This window comes from Psammomys obesus, unplaced genomic scaffold (assembly GCF_907164565.1).
Source record: "Psammomys obesus unplaced genomic scaffold, mPsaObe1.curated_primary_1811, whole genome shotgun sequence".
Classification (NCBI taxonomy): domain Eukaryota; kingdom Metazoa; phylum Chordata; class Mammalia; order Rodentia; family Muridae; genus Psammomys; species Psammomys obesus.
The window spans coordinates 53,732,888-53,759,339 of NW_026585895.1; the positions used below are offsets into that span (position 1 = coordinate 53,732,888).

The 26,452-nt window shown below is 49.1% G+C and overlaps 5 protein-coding genes and 4 non-coding genes across 10 annotated transcripts; 3 read left to right on the forward strand and 6 right to left on the reverse strand.

Annotated features, from left to right (window-relative positions):
- Positions 1-144: 144 nt before the first annotated feature.
- Positions 145-4,070, reverse strand: Surf2 (surfeit 2). The gene is made up of 6 exons (XM_055599846.1): positions 3,899-4,070; positions 3,678-3,832; positions 2,856-2,959; positions 1,349-1,531; positions 1,041-1,207; positions 145-577 (listed from the first exon to the last, which is right to left on the reverse strand). The coding sequence occupies exons 1-6, from the start codon at positions 3,974-3,976 to the stop codon at positions 491-493; spliced, it is 774 nt and encodes a 257-aa protein (XP_055455821.1). The 5' UTR covers positions 3,977-4,070; the 3' UTR covers positions 145-490.
- LOC129671183 (surfeit locus protein 1) lies at positions 4,062-6,765 on the forward strand. 2 transcript variants are annotated; one of them, XM_055599839.1, is made up of 9 exons: positions 4,071-4,145; positions 4,332-4,383; positions 4,610-4,743; positions 4,824-4,906; positions 5,553-5,744; positions 5,988-6,060; positions 6,140-6,302; positions 6,467-6,548; positions 6,631-6,765. In XM_055599839.1, exons 1-9 carry the CDS (start codon positions 4,071-4,073, stop codon positions 6,695-6,697), a joined length of 921 nt encoding a protein of 306 aa, XP_055455814.1. In that variant the 3' UTR covers positions 6,698-6,765. The 2 variants fall into 2 exon arrangements, with proteins under 2 accessions (XP_055455815.1, XP_055455814.1); XM_055599840.1 differs by lacking the exon at positions 4,332-4,383 and having other exon boundaries at positions 4,062-4,145.
- Positions 6,766-6,844: 79 nt separating this feature from the next.
- On the reverse strand, positions 6,845-9,465 carry Rpl7a (ribosomal protein L7a). The gene is made up of 8 exons (XM_055599843.1): positions 9,399-9,465; positions 9,072-9,192; positions 8,529-8,678; positions 7,973-8,113; positions 7,710-7,789; positions 7,363-7,493; positions 7,118-7,187; positions 6,845-6,997 (listed from the first exon to the last, which is right to left on the reverse strand). Exons 1-8 carry the CDS (start codon positions 9,399-9,401, stop codon positions 6,893-6,895), a joined length of 801 nt encoding a protein of 266 aa, XP_055455818.1. The 5' UTR covers positions 9,402-9,465; the 3' UTR covers positions 6,845-6,892.
- On the reverse strand, positions 7,254-7,320 carry LOC129671824 (small nucleolar RNA SNORD36). The gene has a single exon (XR_008719412.1). It is a non-coding gene; the product is annotated as a small nucleolar RNA SNORD36 (small nucleolar RNA).
- On the reverse strand, positions 7,560-7,631 carry LOC129671822 (small nucleolar RNA SNORD36). The gene has a single exon (XR_008719411.1). It is a non-coding gene; the product is annotated as a small nucleolar RNA SNORD36 (small nucleolar RNA).
- LOC129671821 (small nucleolar RNA SNORD36) lies at positions 7,859-7,933 on the reverse strand. Its single transcript, XR_008719410.1, has one exon. It is a non-coding gene; the product is annotated as a small nucleolar RNA SNORD36 (small nucleolar RNA).
- LOC129671825 (small nucleolar RNA SNORD24) lies at positions 8,759-8,832 on the reverse strand. The gene has a single exon (XR_008719413.1). It is a non-coding gene; the product is annotated as a small nucleolar RNA SNORD24 (small nucleolar RNA).
- Positions 9,466-9,589: 124 nt separating the features above from the next.
- Med22 (mediator complex subunit 22) lies at positions 9,590-15,051 on the forward strand. The gene is made up of 4 exons (XM_055600680.1): positions 9,590-9,924; positions 11,180-11,260; positions 11,980-12,188; positions 14,294-15,051. Exons 1-4 carry the CDS (start codon positions 9,802-9,804, stop codon positions 14,481-14,483), a joined length of 603 nt encoding a protein of 200 aa, XP_055456655.1. The 5' UTR covers positions 9,590-9,801; the 3' UTR covers positions 14,484-15,051.
- A 796-nt stretch (positions 15,052-15,847) lies between these two features.
- Surf6 (surfeit 6) lies at positions 15,848-25,918 on the forward strand. Its single transcript, XM_055600275.1, has 5 exons — positions 15,848-16,056; positions 18,651-18,851; positions 19,227-19,315; positions 19,997-20,197; positions 20,363-25,918. The coding sequence occupies exons 1-5, from the start codon at positions 15,963-15,965 to the stop codon at positions 20,840-20,842; spliced, it is 1,065 nt and encodes a 354-aa protein (XP_055456250.1). The 5' UTR covers positions 15,848-15,962; the 3' UTR covers positions 20,843-25,918.
- The last annotated feature ends 534 nt before the right edge of the window (positions 25,919-26,452 follow it).

Here is a 26,452-nt window from a genome sequence, read left to right on the forward strand (position 1 = left end):
GCAGCAGCAGCCCTCATCCCAAGGGTGCCCTGGCCCATCCACCAGCTTTCTGTGGGCAGAGCTGGGGATGGGAGATAAAATGATCTACACATTGGTTTGGCAAAAGGTTTCTGAAAATGCTTTAGCTTTATGTGGGAATAGGTATAAACCTCATTTTTATGCTGTATTTTATATCTTAGTTGTGTTTGGAAATGTTTTGATCTTTGGAAACATCAAAATAAATAATGACATTTGTGGTATATAGTGTGATCCTATGTGGTGACCAGCCAGGGTGGGGACCTGGCCAGGCTCAGGATGCTACAGTGAGCTACAGCAAGGGTCACTGAAGACTACAAAAAAAAAAAAAAAAAAAAGTCATGCCTGGAGAAGAATCTTCAAGTCACTGCTGCTGCTGTCTTCTGAGCAGAGCCTCCAGGTCCACTCCGGGCAACAGCCAATGTCAGGACATCAGTAGCCAGTTCCAAGATACCCAAAGGCTTCTTTGCAGGTTTCACCTCCCCAGCTGCTTAAAGACACTGAAATTCTTGGTCTTGTGATGACTGCTCTTAAACTTCTTGGTCAACGAGGTAAGCTGCTTCTGTGAAAGCAGAAAATCCAGACCAGAGCCTCTACAGGTTCACAGGGAAGGTACTGCCTGTGTGTCTAAGGCTAAAGATCAGTCTCCTTTCTTGCCAGTTAGCCCTTCTATGGAGCCCAGGAGAGGGCAGCATAGTTCACTACAGACTGCCCATCCTGTTCCTCTATGACAGAATCCTCACTCCTGACCCATAGAGAAGGAGCTGTGCCCAGCAGATAAGCCCCTGAGTCCTGTGTTGTAGGGCAGGGTCACCCCAGCTCAGAGCTGAGAAGCCAGCGGTTAGGACCTACTCCTGGAGATCTTCTGAAGTGGCCTTGGCTTCCATATTTATAGGCTATGACCTATAAATACAGTGTACTTGTAGAATTTGCCAAAACCATGGGGGAAACACTAGCTATCCAGCTTCACTTAGCTTGGGCTGTGTAGCCCTCCTGACCTCAGCACTTTGCAGCACACTGCTCACCTTCTTGAGTTTACGGCCCCTCTTGTGGTCCATCTTGGCTTCTCCCCCCTCTCCAGTGGCCTTCTCTTTTGAATGCTTTGGTTTCTCATCCTCTCCGTCTGTCAGAAAGTCCTCAGGAGTGTTACTGTTCTCAGGCTTGCCCAGATCTCTTTCTGTGAACAGCTCAGCTGGAAGGAGCAAACACCTAGATGAGCTACACCACAGGTAAAAAAACATCACTTTCCTGGGAAAAGTGGCTAACAGAGCAGGATCACAAGATACCTAGTAGAAGACACACATGAGGCAGGGATTGGGCTGTGCCTGCTTACGTGGGTATAGGTCTGCCATGCTGTCATCACTCAAGGCTCCTCCCTCGTCACTGGAAGCTGGCTCCCAGAAAGCTGTTCTCTGGCTGGTTAGCTCATCTCCATCCATGTGGTCCTCCCTCTTCTTCCTCTTGTGCAGTAGGCAGGCAGGGACATACTCCACACCTTGTTTCTGACACTCTTCATCTAGGAGACTAGCAAGATCATACTGGTGCCCTCTTGGTGCAGAGATAAGTTATGGGTTGTACTGTGCCAGGATTCTATTTTACTGGACGGGGCTGAGCAACCCAGAGGCTGTGGAGCTCAGGGGAGGGTCCATGCTAGGGTCACCACTCACTGAGGTACTGACTAGTCTGAGCTCGGACTTCCCACTTGGTCTAACACCATTGCTCATGGGGTGACAGTCTGACTGGGACCTGGCATCTGATGGAACTGCCTGCTATGCTGTCTCCGGGGCCTTTTTCCTACTTTACCTCTGCCATTTGCTTTTAGGATCACTGTGGCTTCCTCATGAAAGCAGCATGTCTCCTCCCAGTGCTCTCAGCAGGCCACTTAGCCACAGTGACTTCTAGTCCACCACCCTGAAGTGGCCTCACTGCATTTTCATTTTGGCCCCATCTCAGCTCTTTGGTACATCTTTATAATTCTCCAGCCTGGCACCTCTGTGTCACAATCCAGCAGATGACAAAGCTAACAAATGTACACCCAAGCCTTAGCTGCCACCTGTCAGTGCAGCCCAGGTGCCAATTCCAGGAGCTCCAAGATGTGTGTCAGGATCTGGCCGTGCTGTGCCAGGATACAGCCTGTATATTCCTTACCTTCCCACCCCAACTGAAATCTACATAAAAGGGCAGGACAATCCCTGAAGCCTCCATCCTCCCTGTCAAGGCCTGCCTCTGCCTAACTCCCCCAAGTCTCATAGTCACTTTCTTCATATTCTTGTGATGGCATGGATGGGAGACCTTTGCCTCCCTTATTGCTTATGCTGGCCCCATCTCTTCTCTCCTGGCCTGGCACCACCCTCCCTCCCTAACCCATCTGGAAGTTAACCACAGGAGTCTCCACTCTCAACTATTTAGGATGTCTTCCCACCAGTGGCCTCAACTAACAGATACCTTCCCTGCTCAAAATACCAACCCTTCAACAGCAAATCCCCTCTTCCTCTGCAGTCTACAGGACTGTTTGCGCCAATACTGGGCTTGATAACAGTTTGAAAGACTCTCCTGATGACTTTCAGATGATTATGGACCCGTCCTATAACTAGAGCACTGTGGTTTCAGGCTGGGAATCATCCTACGATTGTCCCTACTGTGTACGGGAAGGCCTCCATATCACTCCTTCCCACCTACTTCTGGCTTTGCAGTGGTGAGGTCAGGAGCCACTGACCTCACTGTGCAAGACCAAGGAATTACATCAACAAAGGATTAAAGAAGAATGGCCAAGGTACCTTTCTGGCTTCATGGGGCAGGGGGCATGCATCCTAAGGCCTGAGCCTCTGGAGGTGACTTACATTGCTTAAGTGCTCTCTGATACCTCCGGCCCTGGGTGTGCCTCAGTACATGTTCTGGGATCTTGTTGATGTGTCTCAGTGTGAGTTTGCAGAACAGCTGGTGCCTACAAGACAAACAGATGGGTATGCCAAGGGCTCAGACCTGTGGGCTACCACCATGGATGGCTACATGCGGTAAACAAATAAGATCTGCTGGGGATGCTCTGCTTTTATTCTCAGTTGCTGGACTTTGAAAACGGCATGGTGGCCTTTAATCCCAGCACTCAGGAGGCAGACACAGGCTTAGATGTCAGTTTTGAGCTACATAGTAAGTTGCAGGCTAATCAACTTACACAAGCTTATTTTCCTCCCCCTTTCCCTTTTTCTTTTGGTTTTTCAAGACAGGGTTTCTCTGTGTAGCCTTGGCTGTCCCGGATTCATCTGTAGATCAGTCTGGCCTCGAACTCACAGCGATTTGTCTGCCTCTGCCTCCCTTAGTGCTGGGATTAAAGGCTTACTTTCAAAAACAGCTTCCCAAACAATTCCAACTCAGTATCTGGGATTAAGGACCAGCTGGACCCATATTGTCACCCAAGAAAAAGAAACTGCGAGGTGCATGCTTTGGGAGATAGCTAAGAAAGTTCCATATGAGGATATATCAACCACACAACCATAAATAGGCCCCAAAACGGTGAAATTGGCACTGCCCAGCCTGGCCCTCAGGTGACTACATTGCAAGAGTCACAAGCCCTAGTCAGGAAGTGTCAGAGTGGGAGGCCACCACAGGCTCATAAGCAGGGGGCAGAGGCTCTGCATCTAGGCACTGGCTGGCCAACTACGTACGGATTCTTTGTGCTGGGCACGATGTGTGGCTCGAAGGCTGTGTAATCGAAGACAGAGGAGGTACCCGACAACCGCTGGTACTTCTTGCCGCTGGTGTAGACCTGAAGCTCCGGCAGACGGCAGGGCAGCTCATGGCCGGTTAGAGAGCAGCGCACCTGTGGATGGGCCGCCTGTTAGAAGGTGGTTCTTGTCAGCCCCGACCCTCCCGGTTTTCTAACAACCTTTTGAGTGTTGGGCAGCAGCCTCAGGCTGGGGTGCTGGCGCAGGAAGGCCCGCACATCGGCAGGTGGCTCGCCCATGGTGGCAAACGCTCTTCTGACGCCGCTGCCACCGCGTGAGGCAGAGCGCCGTTCCGGAAGGAAGCTGGTTTCTTGGCCCCGGAAGTGTTCAAAGATGGCTGCCGTGAAAGCTTTGGCTGTGCTGCCGGGACGGATGACGCTGTGGCCGAAATGGTCCTCCGGGGGGCGGGTAAGAGCGGGCCCTTGGAGGATCCTGCCCAAGAGAACTTAGCCCAGGGTAGAATAGTGGCAGGGAGGATCCTTGCTCAAGAGGACCTAGCACGAAGTTGAACAAGGCTGGGTTGGATCGTGCCAGGTGCTTGCGCTTGGCAGGCATGGGGTTCCTGAGCTTAGCCCCGCGGCCTGTTTCCCGCAGGCCCCGTTCTGCGCCGCCAAAAGGAGCATCCTTGGGCTTTCTGCCCGGTCAGGTGAGAAGGGCTCAAACCCGAATGCGATTGTGACACCTGTCTTCATTCAGCCCGTACCCATGGTCTACTGGGTGTGTTATGCTGGGAGAGGGTTGGGCACAGGTGCTGTTTAATTGCCCTATTTCCCTACATTCTCTGGCGCATAACTGAATTCCTCTCGAGGAATTTGCCACCCAGTTTTTCTAGGGCTTCTGACCCCATGCCATTACTGTAAAACTCCTTCCAGGTATGGTCTGGAAGCCAAGCAGGTGCTGCAGTTCTACTGCTGAAGCAGCCACCTGTAAAACAGAGGACGACTCTTTTCTGCAGTGGTTCCTGCTTCTCATCCCTGCTACTGCTTTTGGCCTGGGGACTTGGCAGGTGAAGACGGGTCTAATTTGGGTGGCTCTGAGCCTTGGCCCCCAATGAAACAACCTGCTTAGCTCATGCTGTTTCTGTAGGTCCAGCGTCGGAAATGGAAGCTGAAACTGATTGCAGAATTAGAGTCTCGAGTCATGGCTGAGCCCATCCCTCTACCTGCTGAGTGAGTGTGGCTGCCCACCCTGCCCATGCCACTGAAGAGCAGCAGTGAGGCTCTTCTTCTGTTCAGTGTCAATAATTTCTCTGTCCTTTAGCAGGAGCTTTCAGAGTTTCCCCTCTAGACAAGCTGCTGACTGCCTTTATGAAGCTGCCCTAACAGGCACAGAACATTAATAGAAAAGACGTGTTTTTGGTGCCAGATTTCCCTTTTTCAGGTCTTTAGAATCCCCCATAGTGGTGACAGTTCCTTGTACCACTGGTGGATGATAATGTAGGTTTCAACATGAAGGTGACGGTTTTTAAAGTGTCTTTACTGTACTACTCTCTCGAATTTTAAAGTCCTGCCCTGCAGGGTAGGTAACAAGTGGCATTTGGACTCACATTGTTATTTTATGTAGTCATATAGAAACCCACACTTCCTTGAAAAAAACAAAACAAAACAAAACAAAACTGGGCTCTGGTAGCATAGATTTGTATTTTCATTTGACATCAAAGGCTGCTGCTGAGAGTACCCACAGTACAATCTAATTTTCTTCCCTGGGTCTTTCTTACCCTCGCTGCCTGGTGCTCTTGTTACTTTGCAACCTGCTTAGCTGATTGATTCTGACAAGCTGGGCTTGCCCACAGCCCAACCTCCTTTCTCCTTGTAGCCCAATGGAACTGAAAAATCTGGAGTATAGGCCAGTGAAGGTCAGGGGTCATTTTGACCATGCCAAAGAATTGTACATGATGCCTCGGACCATGGTGGACCCTGTCCGAGAGGCCCGTGATGTTGGCAGAATGTCCTCCTCAACTGAAAGTGGAGCCTATGTAGTTACTCCTTTCCACTGCTCTGACTTGGGGTGAGTAGACCATGCTGGCCTGGTCAGCTTTCCCTCACTGCGAACCTTATGACCCTGGGGAATTCATGAGACCCAACTAATACTGCCTGATAATATCCAAGATCTCTTACATTAAGCAACTGTCTTAGCCAGTTTGATAGGGGTTGAGTCACTGAGGCTTAGCAGTGAAGACTACTGGATCATCTTGACGATCCACTTTGGAACCCTTCTTCACTCAAAGGGACACTTTTATTATTGCTCCAGAGTCACCATCCTGGTTAACAGAGGGTTTGTTCCCAGGAAGAAAGTGAATCCTGAGACCAGGCAGAAAGGCCAGGTAAAGTATATGGATCTTCAGCCACCCAGTCCCCATGCAGGTCTCTTATAATAAAAGACAATCTCCCCTTCATTTGTAGGTTCCCGGAGAAGTAGACCTAGTTGGCATAGTGAGGCTGGCAGAAACCCGGAAGCCCTTTGTTCCTGAGAACAGTCCAGAGAAGAATCATTGGCATTATCGGGACCTGGAGGCTATGGCCAAGATAACAGGCGCAGATCCCATTTTCATCGATGCAGATTTCCGTATGTTGTAGTCAGTGTGCACTGGAAGAGCAAGCACTGTTGAATACTGTCCAACCTCTCCTTCCCTGGCCAGGTTTCCATCCTGGCATTTTGTATGGGGACACAAGGCCTGACAGGAGTGACCCATCCCCACAGACTTGCACTAAATCCCATTGTTTCTGCAGAGAGCACAATCCCTGGAGGACCCGTAGGAGGGCAAACTAGAGTGACCTTGCGGAACGAGCACATGCAGTACATTATTACCTGGTCAGTCCTGCTGTCCCTCGATACCTGACCTTCCCCATGGTTCCCCCCTCCCCAGTATAAACTGAGTTCCTTTTAATCACAGGTATGGACTGTGTGCGGCCACATCATACTTGTGGTTCCAGAAATTTGTGTGGCGGACACATCTGTGAAGTTAATGAACCTGCTCCTAATCCAGAGATCGCCACACAGAATAAAGATTCCAATTTGTAAAAACCTGGCTTGGTCTGAGAACATTTTACAGGGGACAGGGCCAATTTGAACACATCCTTGCAGTAATACAAATAACCAAAGGCACAGACAATTTTGTAATTATATTTATGTACAGAAAACTCAGCAGTGTACATTTAACCCAGTTTAGTGGCGAGTTCTTTAGCCTTTGCCTTTTCCAGCTTTGCAATGCGAGCCACAGATTTAGGACCCAGGACGTTGCCTCCCCAGTGGCGGCGGATCTGAAATGACAAAAGCAACAGTCAGTTTGGCCTGACTCTCTAATGTACCAATATTCTGGACTCAGTGGACACCCAAATGCAACCACCAGCTGATGCCAGGTTCTGCATAGAGCTGCTCACCTCATCATATCTGTCGTTGTAATTGGTCCTGATGGCCTCCACCAGCTTAGCAAGAGCACCCTTATCTTCCCTGGTAAGGCAGGGAGAAAAATTGTTACTCTTTGGGAGGCAAGAGTAGAAAATTCCTAATTATTTATTTGCCTCAGACACAGTATAACCACATAGTTGATTCAGGTGAAGAAATTCATAACCATCATTGGCAAATGGTCTCAAAGAAAAATTTACAGATAAGCCCAAATACTCACGAGTTAACCTGTGTGAAAGCAACAGTGGTGCAAGTCTTCCTGTGAACCAGCCGCCCCAGCCTGGCCTTTCCTTTGATGATGCAGTAGGGGACGCCCATCTTTCGACACAGGGCAGGTAGGAAAACCACCAGCTACAAGCAAGCATGAGCTGTAGGTGTTTGGGGCAGAAGCAGTAGCTGCTCTGCTACTCTGTGGCAACTGCTCAGGGTTAAAAAGCTCACTTAATTGCACTTCAAGGTCACTTCAGTCAAAGATTCACATCATTGCAGGAGCCACACAAATCCAGACCCCACCCTTCCAGAAGCAACATAGGATCCCAGTTCTGCTTAAAAACCTGCCAGACCTACCTCAATGGGGTCTACATCATGGGCAATCACCACCAGCTGAGCCTTCTTGTTCTCCACCAAGGTGGTGACTGTATTGACCCCTGTAACACACAACCACTTTGCCTGAGTGCTTGGCCCACTACAGCTACAAAAGGACAGTTCCATCAAGCTGTGACTCAGGGTTAAAAAGCTCGATTTTACTCTTCACAGTAATATCAGGTGAAGAAATTCACACATCACTGCACAGCCTACCCTACCCTCCCCCCTTTCCAGGGGCCACCAACCTGCTCGAAGGACAGGTGGTCTCTTAGTTGGGACGTCTCCTTTCCCAGCAGCTTTCTTCTCAGCACGGGCCAGTAGCCTCTGCTTCTTCTCCTGCTTTGTCTCTGGCCTGTACTTGTGGGCAAGCTTAAGCAGCTGGGTAGCTGGGAAAATATTCAATAAGACTCTTACCAACTTCCCTTAAGATTCTAACCTAGCATTCTACATCAACATTAAAGTTAACAGGAGACCCTCTTTTCACCACAAAAACTACCACAAAGAAAAAAAAAAAAAATGAGGCCAGAGGTCAACGTTAGGAACCTTCCTCAATTGCTTCCCACAGTCACTTGACAATTTCTGGTATTACCAGGAACCCCCTTCAATCCCTCCCTGCCAGTTATATCCGGGTGCTGAGCCTCCTCAGCTCTCATTCACCCACACAGTAAGCATACCATTCCTACTGAAGCCGCACCTCGCAGCCTCATTATTACTGTTTCAAAATGCCATGCACTGTAAAAAAGACGTACCGAAGACCATATTCTGAAAACACTAAACCGACTACATGCCACAGAACTTCACCTGTTTGCCGGTCCAGGGCCTGGGTGAACTGGTTAATGGCAGGAGGTACCTTGAGCCGCTTATAGAGGATGGCCCTTTGCCGCTGCAGCCTAATGTAGCGGGGCCATTTGACGAAGCGCGTGAGATCTCTTTTAGGCTGGATATCCTGCCCTGGGAAGCAAAGGGGGACAGTGCAAATGAGGTACCTCCACCGAGCCGGCTTGCATCTGAGGCAGTCAGAAAGGTACTGGTGCATCAGCGATCTTGGTGGTTCAAATGTCATCACCATTTTTCTGCTAGCAAATATTCTTTCACATCATCTGCACACAAACACCGCTTCCCTTCCACTAAAGAGCCACCGGGCCGGCAAGCACAACAGACGAAGCACCCGCACTGGCTGTCTGAAAGCCAGGGTGGCCCTCTAAGGCCACCATCCGCGTCTGTATACGAACCAAACCCAGTTTTCAAGGAGTAGCTCCAATCCCCACCCTTACAAAAGGCTTGACTCAGGACTCTGAAGCCACGGCCTTGTCCTCGGGAAGGCACTCTGACCCCACTTCTTACCAATGCCGAAGTTCTTGGGCCTTTTCTCAAACAAAGGATTGACCACCTTTTTGGCCTCCTGTTTCTTCACGACGGCGGGGGCTGGGGCCACCTTCTTCCCCTTGGCCTTCTTTCCTTTCGGCTGGGTAAAAGAGACAAACCCCGTGAGGCTCTATCTCCCGCCGTCAGATCGGACAGCAGAATCACTCCCTGTGCGCCGCTCGCTGCCGCTCCCCTCCTGTGAAGGGCCCCGAAACGACAGGGGCGGCCAAGAACTGCGCGCGGCGGCAGCAAGTGGCGGATGGAGGCGGATGGAGGCGGATAACGCACGGGACCACAATCACTCACCATCTTGCTGGGATAGAGAAGAGAGAAAGAAGATGGAATTGTGGGTAATATGTAAGCGTCCTCGGAGATCGCGAGAGCTGGAGCCGGCGCGGGATTTCGAATTTAAAGCGACAGGACCCACTCCTCACTCTGTCAGCGGGGGCGGGGCCTGATAGCTGGCATACGTCTTTGAGGCCCGCGCGACCAGACGCGGTACGGCGGGTTGGAAGAGGTTGCGGGCGGCCGCCAGCGGGAGGAGGAGACAAAAACCGCGCCCAGGAGTAGGTGCTTTACTCCTGAGCGGTAAGGGCCCGCAGTGGGCATGTGTTCGCGGAGAGAGCTGTTCTAGCGACTCCCCCTTCCTTCCAGCTCTGAGTGCTAGGTTCAGGTCAGATCGGACTGTTGCTCTCACCCAGGGCCCGCCATGGCCCAGCAGAGAGCCCTACCCCAGAGCAAGGAAACGCTGTTGCAGTCTTACAACAAGCGGCTCAAGGACGACATCAAGTCCATCATGGACAACTTCACCGAGATCATCAAGACCGCCAAGGTTCGTGGTTGCTGTTCGAGGTGGGAGAAGGCAGGAACTGGTTTTCCCTGAGGCTTGGATCCGTGGGTCTAGACTCTGCTACGGGGATAGGCATTCAATGTGACAGACCTGCTTGGTGCGGGTAGGAACGATGATGCGTTAAAAGAACAGGTCAGCAGCTAAATAGAAGAGCCAAATAATGACAGGCACAGGTAGAGCAGAGTAGCGGACTCTAGCCCAATTGCCAGGGCTCTACTTTAGTTACTGGGCACTAGGCACCTGGGCTGAGTTTCCTCCATCCATATATTGTTCTGATGACTAAGGAATTTGACCGTTTAATATACAGTTCCTCATGTTGTGCTGAACCCCAGCCATAAAATTATTTTTGTTGCTCCTCCATAACTAATTTTGCTACTCTTAGGAAATGGAAATGTGTTTTCTGATGGTTTTAGGCAACCCCGTGAAAGGAGACCTATAAGTTGAGAGCTGCTGCTTTAGTTAAATACTTTATAAGATGCATCAAGCCCACTGTGGTCTTCGTTATTCTCCAGCTGGTCCATCTGTAAGCTAAGAGCATCAGTTCAGACTTTGTGAGAGAACTTTGCTTAGTCAACTGCTCAACATGGTGCCTGCCCAGGAAGGGTCACTTAAAAAGACACTTTCTAGCTGGGGATGTTGTTGAGGTGGCAAAGTGCTTGCCTACCAGCCATAAAGCCCTGTGCTCAGTCCCTAGCACTGAACAAACCAGACAGCGCTTTAATGCTAGGATGTAGAAAGCAGAGGCAGGAGGATCAGAAGTTCATGGCCATACTCAGCTACATAATTGAGGCCAGCATGGGTTACAAGAGACCCTTCCTTAAAAACAAAGATCAGACATTTTTTGCTGGGCATGGTGGAGCATGCCTGTAATCTCAGCACTCAGGAGGCAGAGGGAGGCAGATCTCTGTGAGTTCTGAGGCTAGCCTGTTCTACAAAAAAGGACTCCAGGACAGCCAGGGCTATTTCTATTACACAGAGAAACCCTGTCTCGAAAAACCAAAAAAAAAAAAAAAAAAAAAAAAGTCAATTTTGGCATGAAGTCACCTATTGTCACCCATAAAGCAAAAGGGGGTTGGAGTGGACATTGCCAGCTCTCTAGATAGGAACTAGGGTGCTGGGTCTTCAGGAAGTCCTGATAGACAGGCAGTGTAGTTGCTGTTAGCTGTTGGGGTCCTGTGAGCCAGGCTAAGCCAGATGGCTGCCTGTATTGATTCTAGGCTTTCTTTTTTGCCCTCAGATTGAGGATGAGACACAGGTGTCACGGGCTACTCAGGGTGAACAAGACAATTACGAGATGCACGTTCGAGCTGCCAACATCGTGAGTGGCCGGGGTGGAGGACACTGGACACCCATGTAGGGTTATGGATGGAGTCGAGAGCAGTAAAGGAAAACAAGGGGACATTGGAGTGGGGCAGAGCACATCGTAGGAGATTGCCCCTAGTGGGCAGTGGGAGGAGGGCCAGACAGATGGCCGTGTAGATGGCCGTGTTCTGTGTGGTAGTCAAAAGGCAGCCATTCTTGCTGATGTGAAAGTTCCCCAAGGTTGGTTGTGAATGGAAAAACAAATGGCTGAATGAGTCCTGTGTGAAATGTGAGCCCCTCTCTATGTTGCAGGGAAAGCCTTGTAGGCTAGTGTCTATGCAGTGGGTACAAGCAGATGACAATGTGTGTGGCACAGACCCCAGTGAATCCTGCCCAACTTTCAGTTGTGCCATTTTTGGGAAAGAATGAGTCGGGAGGAAAGTCAGGGCATAGTCTTCTGTTGGTTTTGAGTGGAACTCACAGGTGTGAGCAGTGTGCTTGGGGAGGGAAAGCTTCTGGAAGTGAGCAAACTTACCCCAGCTGTGGTTGGGATAGGTGCTGATCTTTCCTCCCCAGCTCCTCTGTCCTCTCAGAAGGCTCTATGCGGAATAGGACTTTCTCTGCAGACCATGAAACTGAGACTTCCAGGGAGCCTACTGTTGGGCCAGCACCAGTTCCACGTAGCCGGACTACTGCCTGCCTCCTCTCATATTTACCCTGATCACAATGGTGCAGGTCCGCGCTGGCGAGTCACTGATGAAGCTGGTATCAGATCTCAAGCAGTTCCTGATCCTCAATGACTTCCCGTCTGTGAATGAAGCCATCGACCAGCGTAATCAGCAGCTTCGCTCCCTGCAGGAGGAGTGTGACCGCAAGCTCATCACGCTGCGGGACGAGGTCTCCATTGACCTGTATGAGCTGGAGGAGGAGTACTACTCGTCCAGGTACAAATAGGGCTGGACTCCCATGCTGCCTGTCCAAACCAGCTAGGGCCTGCAAGGGCCTTGTGTTTCTCCAAGTCTTCCTTGTCAGCAGAGCCCGTGACTAGAGTGTTTGATGGACAGACAGTCACACCAGCCACCAGCTGGTGCTCAGACCTTGCCCTCAATGAAGAGGGATGAAAACACAGGACTCGTTGCCAGTGGCTGAGGCCAGCAAAGGGCATCCCCCTGGGGTTGAGGAAGCCCTCCTGGGCAGCACAGTCTCTGCCTTACTGCTTTAAATCTGTCTGTCTAGACATTTCAGCCAAGGCTGGATTAGCACCTTGTTGCCTTCCGGGTCTATAACTGTGCCCACTCTCTGGGACATCACTGCCTGCTGCTTGCTCAGAGATTCCATGTGGATGCCATCAAACCTCACATTATAGAGGCGGGAAACCCTGGAAAGGAGCAGGAAGGAAGGAGCTCAAGCAGAGTGGCTTTGAATACTGGGCCTGGGATACTTGGATGTCCTGTTTCTGGTCAGCTTAGCCTTATTCATGGAGCCGGAGCCTCCTGGGGTCATAGCAGCATGTAGGAGCTGTCACCTAGCCCTCCTCAGTACCACTTAGAATCTGAAACCTGAGACTTGCCCATCCAGAGAGGCCTTGAGAAAGTCAGAGTCCAATGTGAAATATGAGGGAGACTGAGGCTGGAGAATGGAGACCTTGCTCCCACCCCCTTAGCTTGAAGTTGAGGTTTTGTCCAGAGCACCCTGTCCTAGGCAAACCTATATTCCCCTGGTGGTAGATTTGCTGCTACTGCAAGAAGCTGCAGCAGGAGCCGTAGATGTCCAAACTGCTGTGGTGTGTGCTCTAAGGCTTGTTTTTCCCATCTTAGACTCAGTGTCACTGCCCAGCTGGAATAGTTCTAAAGTTTTCCCGAGAGTTCTGGGGCTATCCTTGGTCCCAGTATTCATCAGCTTAGCATACAAGTGGGAGCATCTTCTGTACCCCAAGAAGTCAGAGACTTAGACCCACCCAGGGTGAGTTCTTGTCACTGCCCTTTAGACAGCTACTGATTCAAGGGCATTTAGGTGGACAAGGGCATTGGGACAATGTCTTGCCCCTGCTATAGTGGTTGAGGGAAGAGGGGATGAAATTGCTAAGGCAGGAACCCAGAGTGCCTGCCAGGTTTCCAAAGCCTCAGTGCCTCTATCATCTGTATGAATTTTTGGGACAACCTGTGTCCCCTTTGGATAATTACCTCTCCCATATTCCTCATGGTAAAGCAGCTGCCCCTCTGCCTATGAATTACTTTAAATGACAGGGCTCTTCTGTGTGGGGACCAGTGGGCTTCATCTGACCCTATTAGCCTCATGCCCACAATACCACCAGCTGCCTAGTGTCCCCTCTGCATGGCTATTCTTGCCTATAAACTCACTGCTTGCTCCTTCTGCTTTGCCTTCCCTCCACTCTCCTGGGGATGGTACTCTTTTTGTCTTGGCTAGTTGTGGGAGGGACTGCTGGGGACAGGCATGTGAGAAGGCCAGGGCCTTGTACATACTAGACAGCTGTGGAAACAGATGTGCTCCAGGTAACCACTACCATGCCTACTGAGGCATAATCCTTGCCTCTTCTTACCTCTGGTCTTCCCTGTGTAACACAGGGAAATGAAGTGCATGAAGCTTGGGGCTTGAAACTATAGGGCTGGAGCAGTGGTATGTAGAGAAATGCCCAGACATCTGTTCCTGTTATCCACTTAGGTCAGGACTCTGGTAGGGACAGACATAGGTCTCTGTCACCAAGAGCTCTCTGTAAAATTTTATTCCTACTAGTAAGGGGTGGGTGGGCAGTCAGGATAGGAGGAAACCTACAGGGACAAGGAAAAGTCCCATGTGTCAGGAAGGACATATGGTTCATGGGATGAGCTTGCCTCAGTCACATGGCCTGTTGATGCCATCTTTGGATGCAAGGGTGGCCAGAACTGCTTAGAGGGGCCAGCACAGGGGAGAGGAAGGGGAGGCAGTCTGGTGTTGTTCATTTCTTAACTCTGCATCTGTCTTGCTTTCCCCTCCCTGGCTTTTCTCTGCCTGCTCCTGTCACTCCTGGGGGTTTCTTGTGGTGGCAAAGCTCAAGTCTCTGCGAAGCTAATGACCTGCCTCTATGTGAAGCTTACTGGAGGCTGGACCTCGACACAGACTCTGCTGATGGCCTCTCAGCCCCTCTTCTGGCGTCCCCGGAGATTGGTGCTGGTCCCTTGCAGTCTGCAGCCTCTGCCCACTCCCATGGTGGTGTCCCTGGCCCCACGGAACACACTTGAGCCTCTTGGGGTAACTTTTCAGGGCAGCCCTCCCTAGGGCCTGAGTTCATCAGAAAGGAAGGCCTGTGGATGCCCTCCACAGCGTAGTTTTTTTCAGTCCTTGGCTCCCAATTGGGGACTTTGGGATGAGGAGCCATTGTAGCCACAGGAATAATGAGGCCAGTTCCCCATGATAGTTGGGGAATATTGTTCAATTATTTATGGGCAGTTGGCCTTTCATCTGTAATAGCTACCTTCCTGACTGTCAGGGGAGAACTTTGTCCCATTGAGGACCTTGAGTAAGGAGAGTAACTGGTGATACAAAGACAGCCTCAGCTCATTGTTTAGAATTGAGGTGCTCAGTGGACCTTAGTCAAGTCCAGCCACCAATCCTTAGGCTCAGGTTCATATATAAAGCCCTGTCCACTGCCTGGTGCCTGGAACACAAATGTCTGTGCCACAGCTGACAGTCCTAGCAAAATTGTGTGAGAGGCAGCTAGCCAGGGCATCTTTCTGGATTCTGCCATCATTTCCATTGTGCTATTTTTACAATGAGACTTTTGAATAAACATCACGTTTTTGTGTTGCACATCCTTCTTTCCCAGTCAGTCCAAGATTGCCATGGGTTTCTTGGGTAGTTGCGCCTCCTTGAGTTCCCGGGTATCCCTCCCCCACCCCACTAGCATCTAGTAAGTCCTTGATATTTGGTAAATGAATGAAAAAAATCTGACTTTACTGTAAGCTGTGTAACTGCAGCATCTGTACCTCTGGTGCCACCTGTTTTTGCCATCCCAACTTAGCGCTATTTTGAGGCTTGAGCTAACTTCATAGGCTTGAAGTTAAGTGGCAGAAACAACTAGGAACTCAGACCCCACTGCCTCTCAGTACTAGTAGGCTCATCACCGACATGCAGAAACCATGGTTCTGGGTCAGGTGTATGCTTTCAGCCTCTTACTCATAACTACAATCAGCAGGCTTCCATCATGAAAGTAGTCATCCTGGGTCTACGAGGAACATAGGTTAGTGAAGTGTGGCGGGAGTGGCTCTGGGGGCATTCCCTACCAGCCGGGCTATAGGCTTCAAGCTGATAGTAGGGGAGGAGCAAAAATGGTCGGGCGCGGAGGGCGGGATGGGGTCCTGAAGCTTGGCTTAACCTGTACGCTTTTGCGGTACAGATTGCATCTTTCAGAGGAACGCCTCCAGGTTTAGGACTAGCCGGCCCCTTCAGGCTGGCTAATCGAGCTCAGGATTGACAGCGGCTGCGTATTCTGTGGCTTCCGGGGCTGGCTGCCTAGCCTGCCACAAATACTTGGGTGGTGGCTTCCGGTGCTCCCGAGCAAATAGCGACCATTGGCCGGGCGCCCGCGCATGAGGTACTTCCGGTTTGATCAGGCCTGGCAATCGGTCGCCGGGCTGGTGACCGTCTGCGCACACGGTGCTTCTCTTTGGGCTCAGGGCCGTGGGAGCCGGCGACTGTGTCGCCAGTCCTGGTTGCCAGCCATGGCCTCTCTGCTGGCCAAGGATGCCTATCTTCAGGACTTGGCCAAGAAGATCTGCGCGCAGCCTGGCCCTGAGCGGCAAAGGAACAAGTGTGGTAAGGGAGCTTTTGGAAGGTCGGGTCCTGGACTCTCCACGAGGTTACTAGAGTGAGCGGGTACTGGTGGGGACAGCTACGGTTTCTGAGGGCGCTGGGCCCGGATAGAGGGAAAGGTAGGTAGGGAACTACCACACTCGAACGGAAAGACAAACGTGCTTGCTACTGCAAGTTTGAAGAGGTAGCTGAGTTTTCTCACTGCTTGTCTTTTAGTTCTTGCCTGTATGTGTTCCGTGTGTTGAAAGAACGCACACTCCATTCTTCACCCTTTAATTTAAAATGCTAACGTTTCCTCATCGTTGTAAGTGGAAGTCTTAGATCATGGAAAGTTAATTGCAGCTGGGCCTGGTTAGTGGAGAGGCTGAGGAGAAGAACCTCGAGGTCAAGGCCCGCCGGCCTCTCAGGGCTACAATGATAAGTTTACCTCTGCGTGGGCAATTTCAGGAAATCCTTCCAAAAAGTAAAGAGGGGTTGGAGAGATGGCTCAACGGTTAAGAGCACTTGTTACTCTTGCATAGGAACCAGATTCGGTTCCCAGGTCCCACGTGGCAGCTTACAGCAGTCCCTAACTCCAGTTCCAGGGCCTCTTACATCCTCTTCAGTGACACCTGATACATAGGCACTGTCTTGATGCACAGACATACATAGTTACAACACTTATAAAAAAAGTAAACGAATTTTTGAGGCTGGCAGTGATGGTCCACGTGCCTTTAATACCAGCGGTTGGCAAACAGAAGCAATGCAGATCATTCTGAATTTCAGGTGACCAGGACTGCATAGTGAGACTCTTGTCTTTTTGTTGTTTGTTTTTTTGAGGCAGGGTTTTTCTGTAGCTCTGTCTGGCCTGGAATTTGGCTCTGTAGACCAGGCAGGCCCTGAGATCAGATTCACCTGCTTCTGCCTGCAGCCTGCTGGGATTAAAGGTGTGTGCTAACCGCCCAGCTTGAGATACTACCTAAACAAACAAGAGGAAGCTAGAGAGATGGCCCAACCTCTACCTACAGCTGTGAGAGTGCCAGACTGGTTCCAGCACCCACCCCTTTTTGGATTCCATGGACACCTTCATTTATTGTGCACATGAGTAAAATGTAATAAAAATAAACTTCTAAAAAGGAAATAGAGGGCTGGAAGTGTGATTTATTGTGAGAGCACTTGCCTAATGTGAGTGAGGCCTGTTGTATGGTACCTTGTGGGAAAACAAACAAGCGTCTACTCAGCCAAGATAACCAGAAACCCACAGCCCTCATCCAAAGCAGAATAAGTAGCTTACTCTGGAGCCTATTTTAATGCTCTTTGCCTGGGAACATGGATTCAGGTTGCCCCACATTTCGTTTTCCAAGGGAAAATATTTTTGCTTTTCAAGACAGGGCTTCTTTGTAGCTTTGGCTGTCCAGAACCAGGCTAACGAAACTCGGAGATCTACTCGCCTCTGCCTCTGGAGTGGAGTGCTGGAATTAAAGGTGTGCTCTACCACACCTGGTGCTGATGACATTCTTAACTTTTAGGTTGCTCTACCAAGTTAATAGATTCTAAAAGTCACATAGAGGTGGCAAGGAATGGATTGTTCATGGGGCTAAAGCTAATCTGAGGTAAGGTGATTAGCCTTCAGACTTGCAACATTCCAACCTCTCCACATCACTGCAGTTCTAAAGAGTCAGTCTTCTTTCCAGGAGTTCTTATTGACAGAACCAATGACAGGCCAACGTATGAATACTGCCAAAGTTAAGCTTGGGAAACCACTGAGCTTTATCAAGGTGATTTACAGGAACAGAAATAATTCAAAAACAGCTGTATCACCAAAGCCCACCATAGCGTGGCTGATGGATCACAAAAGCTGGAAACCTGGAGTGCACAACACAACCTGAGGCAGCCCAACAGGTTGGAGAGTGTCTATGCCGTGTGCTTCTGCTTGACTAAGTGTTGCTGAGCCTTCCTCTTAGGTGCTTAGGGATGGGGCAGGGCTAGTGAGTCGGGTCAGTTTCAGGGACTTCCTGAAGGCTTGGTGTTTAGTTCCTAAGTTTAAAGAGCTTGCCTCAAGATAGAAGGTTTTATTTAGGAAGCGATTGCTGCCCGTGGGCCCAGTGTTCGGTTTAGGGCAGTGAGGAGAAAATGTTGTGGCAGAGCCATTATTTATTCCTGGAAGTGGGTGTTTATGTTGAGATAATGTAATAGCCTGAAGCCAGATTTTGTGTGGCTCAAGTCTGTTAGTGTATTTTGGTTTTTTGTTAAAAAATGTTAATTTCATTCATTCACTCATTCATCTATCTATCTATTTATTTATTCACTTGCTTACTCACCTCATTTTATTTATTTATTTATTTATTTATTTATTTATTTATTTATTTATTTATTTATTTTGAGGCGGCATTTCATTGTGTAGCCCAGCCTAGTCTCCTAGTGTCTTAACCTTCAAATGCTGGGATTACAGATGTGCGGCCACCTGCTGTCTAGGCTCTAAGCTTGGTGGCTCTAAGCTTGGAATAGGTGTCACTGGCTTAGCCAGTTGGTCCTTTACATCACTGGGATTAGTACCTTGCAGGACTTCTTTACTGAGTTAGCCAGAGAGGAGGGCTTCAGCTTGTCTTGCATTTCAGCTATCAGAACAAAAGGCTCAGAAGCTGCCAGGCCCCCAAAAAAGAAAAGGAAGAAAACACAAAAGAAATCTTGGGAACAGGAACAGAAAGCTACAGAGCAAAAGACTAAACCCCTGGTGAAGAAGTCTCCCACCTCTTCAAGGGCCAAGCAACCAGTGGAATCCAAAGAAGAGAACTCCAGCTCCCTGGAGTCCTCTAAAGGTAAGGGTCTCCAGGACATGCGTGGTCAGGGCCAGGATGGGCTTAGGTACAGATGTCCCTACTGCTCAAAAGTGCAAGCAGGCTTACAGTAATGACACAGAACTTTTTAGTGAGTGACGATCATAGGGGCAAGATGGCAAACAGGGAATAAGAGCTTATGGTCCTATGCTGCATGACAGCCAGATGACAGGGTACTGTTTGCTTTTCTAATATCATAGGGACCAATCTCAGGATGCAGTTGTTGGTAACCTGTCTTAAAGTAGCTGGGGTAGAATTTACTGGTGGCCTAACAAATCCTCGAGTGGCCCTTGGAAGGAGAGAGAAGTGGGGGGGGGGGGGGCAACTCCCCTTTCAGCCTAGTTTCCTTCCCTGCAGATAGCCAGGGCACAGCACCTGATTCTGTCTTTGCATTGGATTTCCTGCGACAGCGGCTGCATGAGAAGATCCAGCTGGCCCGGGGCCAGGTAAATGGGCAGTCCTCCTGAGCACCTGGAACAGGCTTGTAGCATGTTTCCCTTCCTACTTCTGTTCGGCTGAGGTAGCATGTGTAGTTCCTTTCTTGGAGTAAGGTCACCTGCCTCCTGGAAGCTCTGTGTTCCTCAGAAGCGTGGCCTCCTTCCTTTGGGGAGCTGACTCTACAGATGCCACATGGATATGGTGCAGCCTGAATTGTCGCTCTAAATCTCAGTGTCCAGGGGTGAGGTGACCCGACAAGCCTCGACTCTGTGCTGCATTGTGCTGGCTTCCCTGCCCACCTTTCTAAGGTTCTTTTCTTGAGCTCTAGCTCCTCATCCTCCCAGGATATGCCAGTCACTCTCTCCAGATTCCTAAGTGGATTGGAAATAAAGGCTCAAGGCCCTCTATCCTGTAGCACAGGCCTGGGTTAGGCAGATACACAGCAGTCTCTCTTGCTGTGGCACAGGAAGGGATGAAGAGAGCATTCAACCTGTGAGTGTCATGAGCAGAATATATAGGGTGGGCACTCTATCTGAACTCTAGGACATTGGTGGCCATATGCAAGATGAAGTGGGAAACATGAGAGTATGGACTTGTGGCCTGCATTTCAAGCCATATTGCAGACAGGGACTTTGAGGTTGAAAGAACCCTGATGGGTGAACCCTCTACCTTTTATCTTTCATCCTCAGGGCAGTGCCAAGGAGTTGTCTGCTGCCACTCTAGAGAAAAGACAGCGGAGAAAGCAGGAGAGGGAACGGAAGAAGAGGAAGCGGAAGGAGCTTCAAGCAAAGGAGAAGGCTGCAACAGCTGAGAAAAAAGAAGAACCAGCCAAGATGCCCCCACAAGTGGCCTGCAAGGAGCTACAGGAGTCGGGGCTGATCTTTAATAAGGTAGGGGCTGTCTGGGCTGAGGGCCTTTGGCCCAACTTTGCCTCTCGCTGATGGTATTGATGACTCCCATCTAAGGGGACAAAAGCTTTGTCATTGGTCTGTGTCACTGGTGAGATGGGGTGGGGGTGCTGTGTGCCATCTCATTGATACGCCTCTTACCTGTAGGTGGAAGTGACTGAAGAGGAGCCGACCAGCAAGGCCCAGCGCAGGAAGGAGAAGCGGCAGAAGGTGAAAGGGAACTTGACACCACTGACGGGCAGGAACTACAGGCAGCTGCTGGAGCGTCTACAGGCGCGGCAGGGCCGCCTGGAGGAGCTTCGAGATCAGGATGCAGGCAAGGCCCAGGAGCTGGAGGCCAAGATGAAGTGGACCAATTTGCTGTACAAGGCTGAGGGTGTGAAGATCCGTGATAATGAACACCTGCTGCAGGAGGCCCTGAAGCGCAAGGAGAAGCGCCGGGCACAGCGGCAGCGCAAGTGGGAGAAGCGCTCCGAGCATGTGGTGGAGAAGATGCAGCAGCGTCAGGACAAGCGACGCCAGAACCTGCGAAAGAAGAAGGCGGCTCGAGCTGAGCGGCGGCTGCAGAAGGCCCGTAAGAAGGGCCGCGTGCTGCCACAGGACCTGGAGCGTGCTGGCCTTTCCTGAGCAGCTTGCACCTGCCAGATTCCTGGCCAGGCACCCTCCCCACCTGGCTGCTATCTGCATCCTTGAGGGCTGAAGTGGTATGCAGTGCTGGTTCACATTTAAGTGACAAACTGTGTCTCCTGTGTGAGGTCGACCCTTGCACCCCACAGCCATAGTAAGGGCTCTGACCATGTGCCAAGATATTTCAGCAGCATCTTTAAGCAGGACAGTGTTCTCCAGTTCCTGATAGGGGTGAAGGGATCTGTGCTCAGTGTGCTGTGAAGGGTGTGTGTGTGTGTCAGTGTGTCAGGAATAGAGGTTGGGATGGGGCACCCCATTGACCTCTGCTTGCCCACCTGTATTTCCAGTAACAATGAGAACAAAAAGCCTTGACTGCTGATTCTGTATCCACAAGTCCCTGGGAACAGACGAGACTATGGAGCTCTGGGAAAATCGGCTCCTGTCAGTCATGTCTCTGGGCCAGAGCTGTCTTGATCTGCCTGCTTCTTGCAATTCAATCTCATTTTCCTGGGAACCTCAGTGGTCTTAGGCTAGCATCCAGCTCAAAACCCAGAGTCCTTCCTGAGTCCACAGGATGTGCATGAGGTCACATGGCCACCTGTGATCCAGTTCGTAGCCAGGCACACATATACCCCCACCCCAACAAACAAACCGAAAACAGCTGGTGAGATCTCGGTGGGTAAAGCACTTCCTAGTGAGCCTGATGACCCAAGCTTGATCTTCAGAGCCTGCAGTGGAAGGAGAGCACTGGCCTTAAGACAGTACTGTGGCATGGCTCTCATACACGGAAAAAAAAAGATCTAGGCTATTGGGCAGATACAGTTAGGCAAGTGGCTAGAGTTCTAAGTTTTGAAGGGGTTGAAAATTGTAAAATATTCCAAGAAAACCACTGGTTATGGTTTAAATCCATAATGTCCTCGAAGGCTGTGCCCTAGTGGTGCAGGTACTTTGTGGGAGGTTCCCTTGTGAAAGCTTTTCCCCCTACCAGGTTATCCTGGCAAGGGCCTTATTCCTTGGACTTACTCTCTCCTGAGCCAATTAGCCAATCAGGGTGTGAAGTTAGCCCACCAATGGGATCAGACATAGTCACCACCTGAGCTGAGGAGAAAAGACTGGCCAGCTTGGCCATGTGTACTCACAGCCTCATTTGGGTTCCAGTGTACCTGTTTTTACTAAAAGTGCATTGTTGAGTTACTTTCACTATGAGTTTCTTTGTAGACAGTGAAGTTATTTTCTAATAGTATGGCTGGCAGAGACACTTGATGGGCCCAAGGGCAGGTAGCCTACCTTGCTTCCATCTAGTTCTGTTTCCTGAACTTTTGCCATGTGACCACCAACTACCTCAAACCCACGGTCTCCTGGGATTACAGGTTTCCTCTACCGAGTCTGGCAAAACAAAATTTATATCAAGAGCTCACAACTAGGTCTGGAGAAATGGTGTCAGTGTTCTGAGTCTCACAGGTTGATTAGAGAAAGAGACACTGCAGGAGGTTAAGGCCTTGCTGGTGGCTGGGAGATCAGCCTCCGGACTGAATCTCAAAAGCCCCACAGAAGCTTATTTATTGATAGCTTTTGTGTAAAACAAGTTTCTCATACCCAAGTCCCTGATCTAATTTATATGTTTCCTGAAGGAAAGCATTTCACCCTTCTGACCTCAGTCCTTATTATCCAATGCAAGATATTCCAGGTGTGCCAGGATTATCTTGTGACCAAAGTCATGCAAAGACTGTAGAGCTCCTTGAGAAAAACTACTCTATAGATAACAGAAAACAATCACTGTTTTCTACAAAGTTTTTTTTTTTTTTCAAGGTCTAAGTGCCACGGACCGACCCAGCCGGGTCCCACAATTGCGGGAAAATCAGGGTTTTTGGATATTAGGAAGGCACAGGTAAGCAAATGACAGAGATGACACCAAGATAGCTTTGACTCTGCTGCAATTTTACTGAAGTCAGGCTAATTTGTAGTGATTACATAGGGAAACACCTTAAAGTTGGCATACTTCCCAGAACACTTAGATTTTTACCAAGAATACAAAGTTTACATTTTAACTCAAAAGTGTAGCCAAACATAAAGCAGTGCCCACAAGAAGTCTTGGCCTGAGAACTTTTTGATCAAAGCAAACAAAGGACAAAAAAACCTCAAACTGCAGTTTCATTATTGCTAACCAGTGAAGAGGAAAGTCAGGAGCTAAGTCAGATACCTGCCAAAATCTTTTTCTGCATCAAAGTCTAAATACACCTTTGTTAACCATCCTCCCATATGTCTTGCTAAAGACTTATAATCTTCCTTAGAAACAAAACGCCAAAGGGAGGCATGCTCGAGCCAGCTGTACTTTCCTATGCTCTCTTTTCCTAAGGAGGAGCCCATTAGTTTTTCACTATTCTTGTGTTTTCTGATAATTTGATTCATTACTTCTTTTAAAATTTTATTTTTCTTTCATTCTATTCTAGTTAAAGCTTTTAGTAATTTATCAAAAATATGTTTCCTTGAGTAGTTAATTGTGCTGTTCCAAGAATCATAGAGAAAGATCAAAAGACTCGTTAATCCAATCCCACAACCGCAACTGAGAAAACGTAGAAATCTCAGAATACGTCTTTTTAGCTTAGGGGGGAGGGGGAGGGGGAGGACACTTGCTAGGGACCTCCAGGGAGCGTATTTCCGAAGAAAGCGTATCTCCTGTCTAGTAGCACAATCTATTGATATGCTACACTGATGATGCTGGAGTAGGTGTAGCATCTAAGTACTTAAAAAAAAAAGCTTTTCATTCTGATACCCTAGATACAGGAAAACCACTATTTCATTCTAATGTCTACCCTAAATACAATGATTCTAGAATTCCGTTTACAAATGGCTTCTCAATTAACACCTATTTTTGCAGAGGACCGAACAAATAGCTCAAAAATAACCCACTCCTATGATAATTAGCTATTATTGCTAACAGGGTGGGCTCCCTCTGGAGAGTGGAAGACTTTGTTTGAACAGGGCTTTTGACATGTTGCCTAGCTTGGTCTTGAACTTGCTCAGCCTCCTGAATGTTGTTGACTATCAGTGCGTGCCACCACACCTGAGTCCTACTTCTTGTTTTTTTGTTGTTTGTTTTGTTTTGTTTTGTTTTTGTGTTGGCATACTTTTTAAGAAACTTATTTATGTTTCTTGTATCTTTCTATTCCACCCCAATCCCTTCCAGCACCCCAACACCAGAATAGGAGAGGGTTACTGGCCCAGTTCTCTCAGTTGCATCCTGCTGGTTGGGGTCCTCAGGGTCTTCGGTGGCTGCTCTTGTCTAGACTGACACATACTTTTTGGTGTTGAGCCTCAAGCTAGGTTCCAGCCAGAAGTTAACCAGATGTTCTTGCAGACAACCTATTGCTGCCAGAAATGGCTCATTTGCTTCTCTGGCAGAGCCCTACCGTATCTGAGTCAATGCACTGGCTGTCTTAAGCTCTGAGGCTGCATTGAGCATCTTGAGATCTAAAACTTTCAGTGGCTACTGGGAAAGCTAATGGTGTTAATGTTTTAACCTGAGGCTGCTCCTCTGGCACCTCAGTTTGCTCAAGATTAACCTGTTTTCTTGAAACAGGCCTTTTGCCTTTAACCTTTAGCCTGTACAGTCTTCTGCTCCTCTCAGCTCCCCAGCCGGTCCAGAGGCTTGTGGGACCTTGACACGGAAAGTGCACGGAGCAGGGCTGGGCGGCAGTTGTGGAGAATTCAGGTATTCTTCCTTTACCAATGATGCTTTTTGTTTTCCAAACATTTCAACCTCTACCTGCTAATTTCCTACTCTCATTGCTGATTCTGCAATGAAACAAAACCAAAAAATCCCCTCTGGGAGAAAAGGAATAAAACCAGAAGTGGTAGCCTCCGTTCTGCTCGTATCCTGAAACGGCCTAGTTTCTCTGTGCCCTACTGTCTCCTGCATGGTGTGACGCATTATTTTAAGTCCGATATCTGGGCACCATTTGTTGGTGAACTCTTAAAAAAACTTTGTTTTTTTATCTTTTTCTCCCTACTCCACCCCAATCCCTTCCAACACCAGGTAAGAGAGGGAGAGGGTTAGTGGGAGAGGGCGCAGTTCTTTCTTAGCTGCTTCCTGCTGGTTAGGGTTGTCAGGTTCCTTGGAGCCAGTCCGATCCTAATTTCAGGAGATCTCCAACCTCTTGTCTCACAGCAGCAAAGGGGAGCAAAATTGTTCTTTCTCTGATCTCTCTGGGCTCTGGTATTTATTTTCTCTCCAGAGTCCTCAGATTGAAACTATCTGCAGCTGGCAAAGAGCTCCTCTCAAAGCCCACATGAAGCAGAGTTTGCTGCTGTGGACCATCTGAATCAGTCCCCCCTCCCACACCTGGAACCAAAACAAAAACATGTTTATATCCACAACATTTTTGTTTTTTAGAATTGCTGTCTGCATATCTTTGGCTGTCACAGAACTCACCCTGTAGACCAGGCTGGCCTTGAACTTCGAGATCTATGTGCTTCTGCTGCTTCCTTAGGGCTATGATTAAAGGCTTCTTACCACTACTCCTTAACACACAGGCACACATTTGTGCAGCTGAATCCTAAGTGTGGGTGGAGGAGGGACACTCAAAACAATCACTTAAGGACAAAATGGCTCCACTAGGTGTGGGCAGACCATCAGTCCTCAAGGGCACATCAGGATTAGGTTTTCACAACCCTTTTCACAAAATCAGGAAATGCTGCCGGGGAAAACCAGACAAAGACATGGAAGTTCTGAGGTTTAGGGGCATGGAACATCTGAGAGCTGAAAGTAAGAATGTATATTCTTGGGCCTGGCACATGCCTTTAACCCCATAGAACTCACTGTGTAGACCAGGCTGACCTCAGTCTCTCAGAGATGGATCTGTCTTCTAAGTGCTGGAGTTTAAGGTGTGCACCAACCTGGTCTAGTGATTAACTCATTAAAAAAATCCTACTAGGTTTTTGTTTATTTTTTGAAATTAAAGTGTAATTACATCATTTCCCTTTTTATGTAACAGCCCTTGCTGTCTCTCAAATTTATGGCCTGTTTCTTTGTTTCAAATGTAAGTGCATATATAAATACAACGAGCCCAGTTTGTATGTTACTTGTATTATTTCATGACTGACTACTTGGTATTGAATATCTAATTTGGGGGTACGTCTCTGAGGAAAAATATCACTCATCATTCCATAGTTTCTAAGGCACCATGAGATTTCCCCCCTTCCCTGTTAGCATATCTATTGCTGTTCTTTTTGGGAGTGGTTTCCAAGACAGGGATTCTCTCTATATCCCTGGCTGTCCTGGACTTACTTTGTAGACTAGGCTGGCCTCGAACTCAGATCCGCCTGTATCTGCTTCCCAAGTGCAGGGATTAAAGGCGTACACCACCGCACCCAGCTCTATTGCTCTTACTCAGATCTTGTTTAGGCAGCCATGTTGATGAGGCTTTAGGGGTGGAGCTTCTAGGAGATGAAACCTCATTACAAACTTCTGATCCTCTAACAGTTTTGCCTCTTCTGTGATCCTTGAGCCTCAGGTGCAGAAGTTGTGTAGCAGCTGGAGTCTCATTACTTGTCCTCGGCAGTTGTGTTTTTCTGTTACAGCCTCTTGCAAGGAGAGGTTTCTGTGATGAG

Bases quoted from the DNA above. Each gene is read 5' to 3' on its own strand.
- Surf2 (XM_055599846.1), bottom strand. From the start codon at position 3,976: ATGGGCGAGCCACCTGCCGATGTGCGGGCCTTCCTGCGCCAGCACCCC. The intron at 1,532-2,855 runs GTAAGTCACCTC...CTAGTCTCCTAG, and splicing joins TCAGAGAGCACTTAAGCAAT to ATGAAGAGTGTCAGAAACAA. The intron at 1,208-1,348 runs GTAAGCAGGCAC...TGCTCCTTCCAG, and splicing joins CATGGCAGACCTATACCCAC to CTGAGCTGTTCACAGAAAGA.
- LOC129671183 (XM_055599839.1), top strand. From the start codon at position 4,071: ATGGCTGCCGTGAAAGCTTTGGCTGTGCTGCCGGGACGGATGACGCTG. The intron at 4,744-4,823 runs GTGAAGACGGGT...CTGTTTCTGTAG, and splicing joins TTGGCCTGGGGACTTGGCAG to GTCCAGCGTCGGAAATGGAA. The intron at 6,061-6,139 runs GTAAAGTATATG...CTTCATTTGTAG, and splicing joins AGACCAGGCAGAAAGGCCAG to GTTCCCGGAGAAGTAGACCT.
- Rpl7a (XM_055599843.1), bottom strand. The intron at 7,494-7,709 runs GTAGGTCTGGCA...GCTTGCTTGTAG, and splicing joins ATGATGTAGACCCCATTGAG to CTGGTGGTTTTCCTACCTGC. The intron at 7,188-7,362 runs GTGAGTATTTGG...CTGCCTTACCAG, and splicing joins GCTTTCACACAGGTTAACTC to GGAAGATAAGGGTGCTCTTG.
- Med22 (XM_055600680.1), top strand. From the start codon at position 9,802: ATGGCCCAGCAGAGAGCCCTACCCCAGAGCAAGGAAACGCTGTTGCAG. The intron at 9,925-11,179 runs GTTCGTGGTTGC...TTTTGCCCTCAG, and splicing joins AGATCATCAAGACCGCCAAG to ATTGAGGATGAGACACAGGT. The intron at 11,261-11,979 runs GTGAGTGGCCGG...ACAATGGTGCAG, and splicing joins ACGTTCGAGCTGCCAACATC to GTCCGCGCTGGCGAGTCACT.
- Surf6 (XM_055600275.1), top strand. From the start codon at position 15,963: ATGGCCTCTCTGCTGGCCAAGGATGCCTATCTTCAGGACTTGGCCAAG. The intron at 16,057-18,650 runs GTAAGGGAGCTT...CTTGCATTTCAG, and splicing joins GCGGCAAAGGAACAAGTGTG to CTATCAGAACAAAAGGCTCA. The intron at 18,852-19,226 runs GTAAGGGTCTCC...CCTTCCCTGCAG, and splicing joins CTCCCTGGAGTCCTCTAAAG to ATAGCCAGGGCACAGCACCT.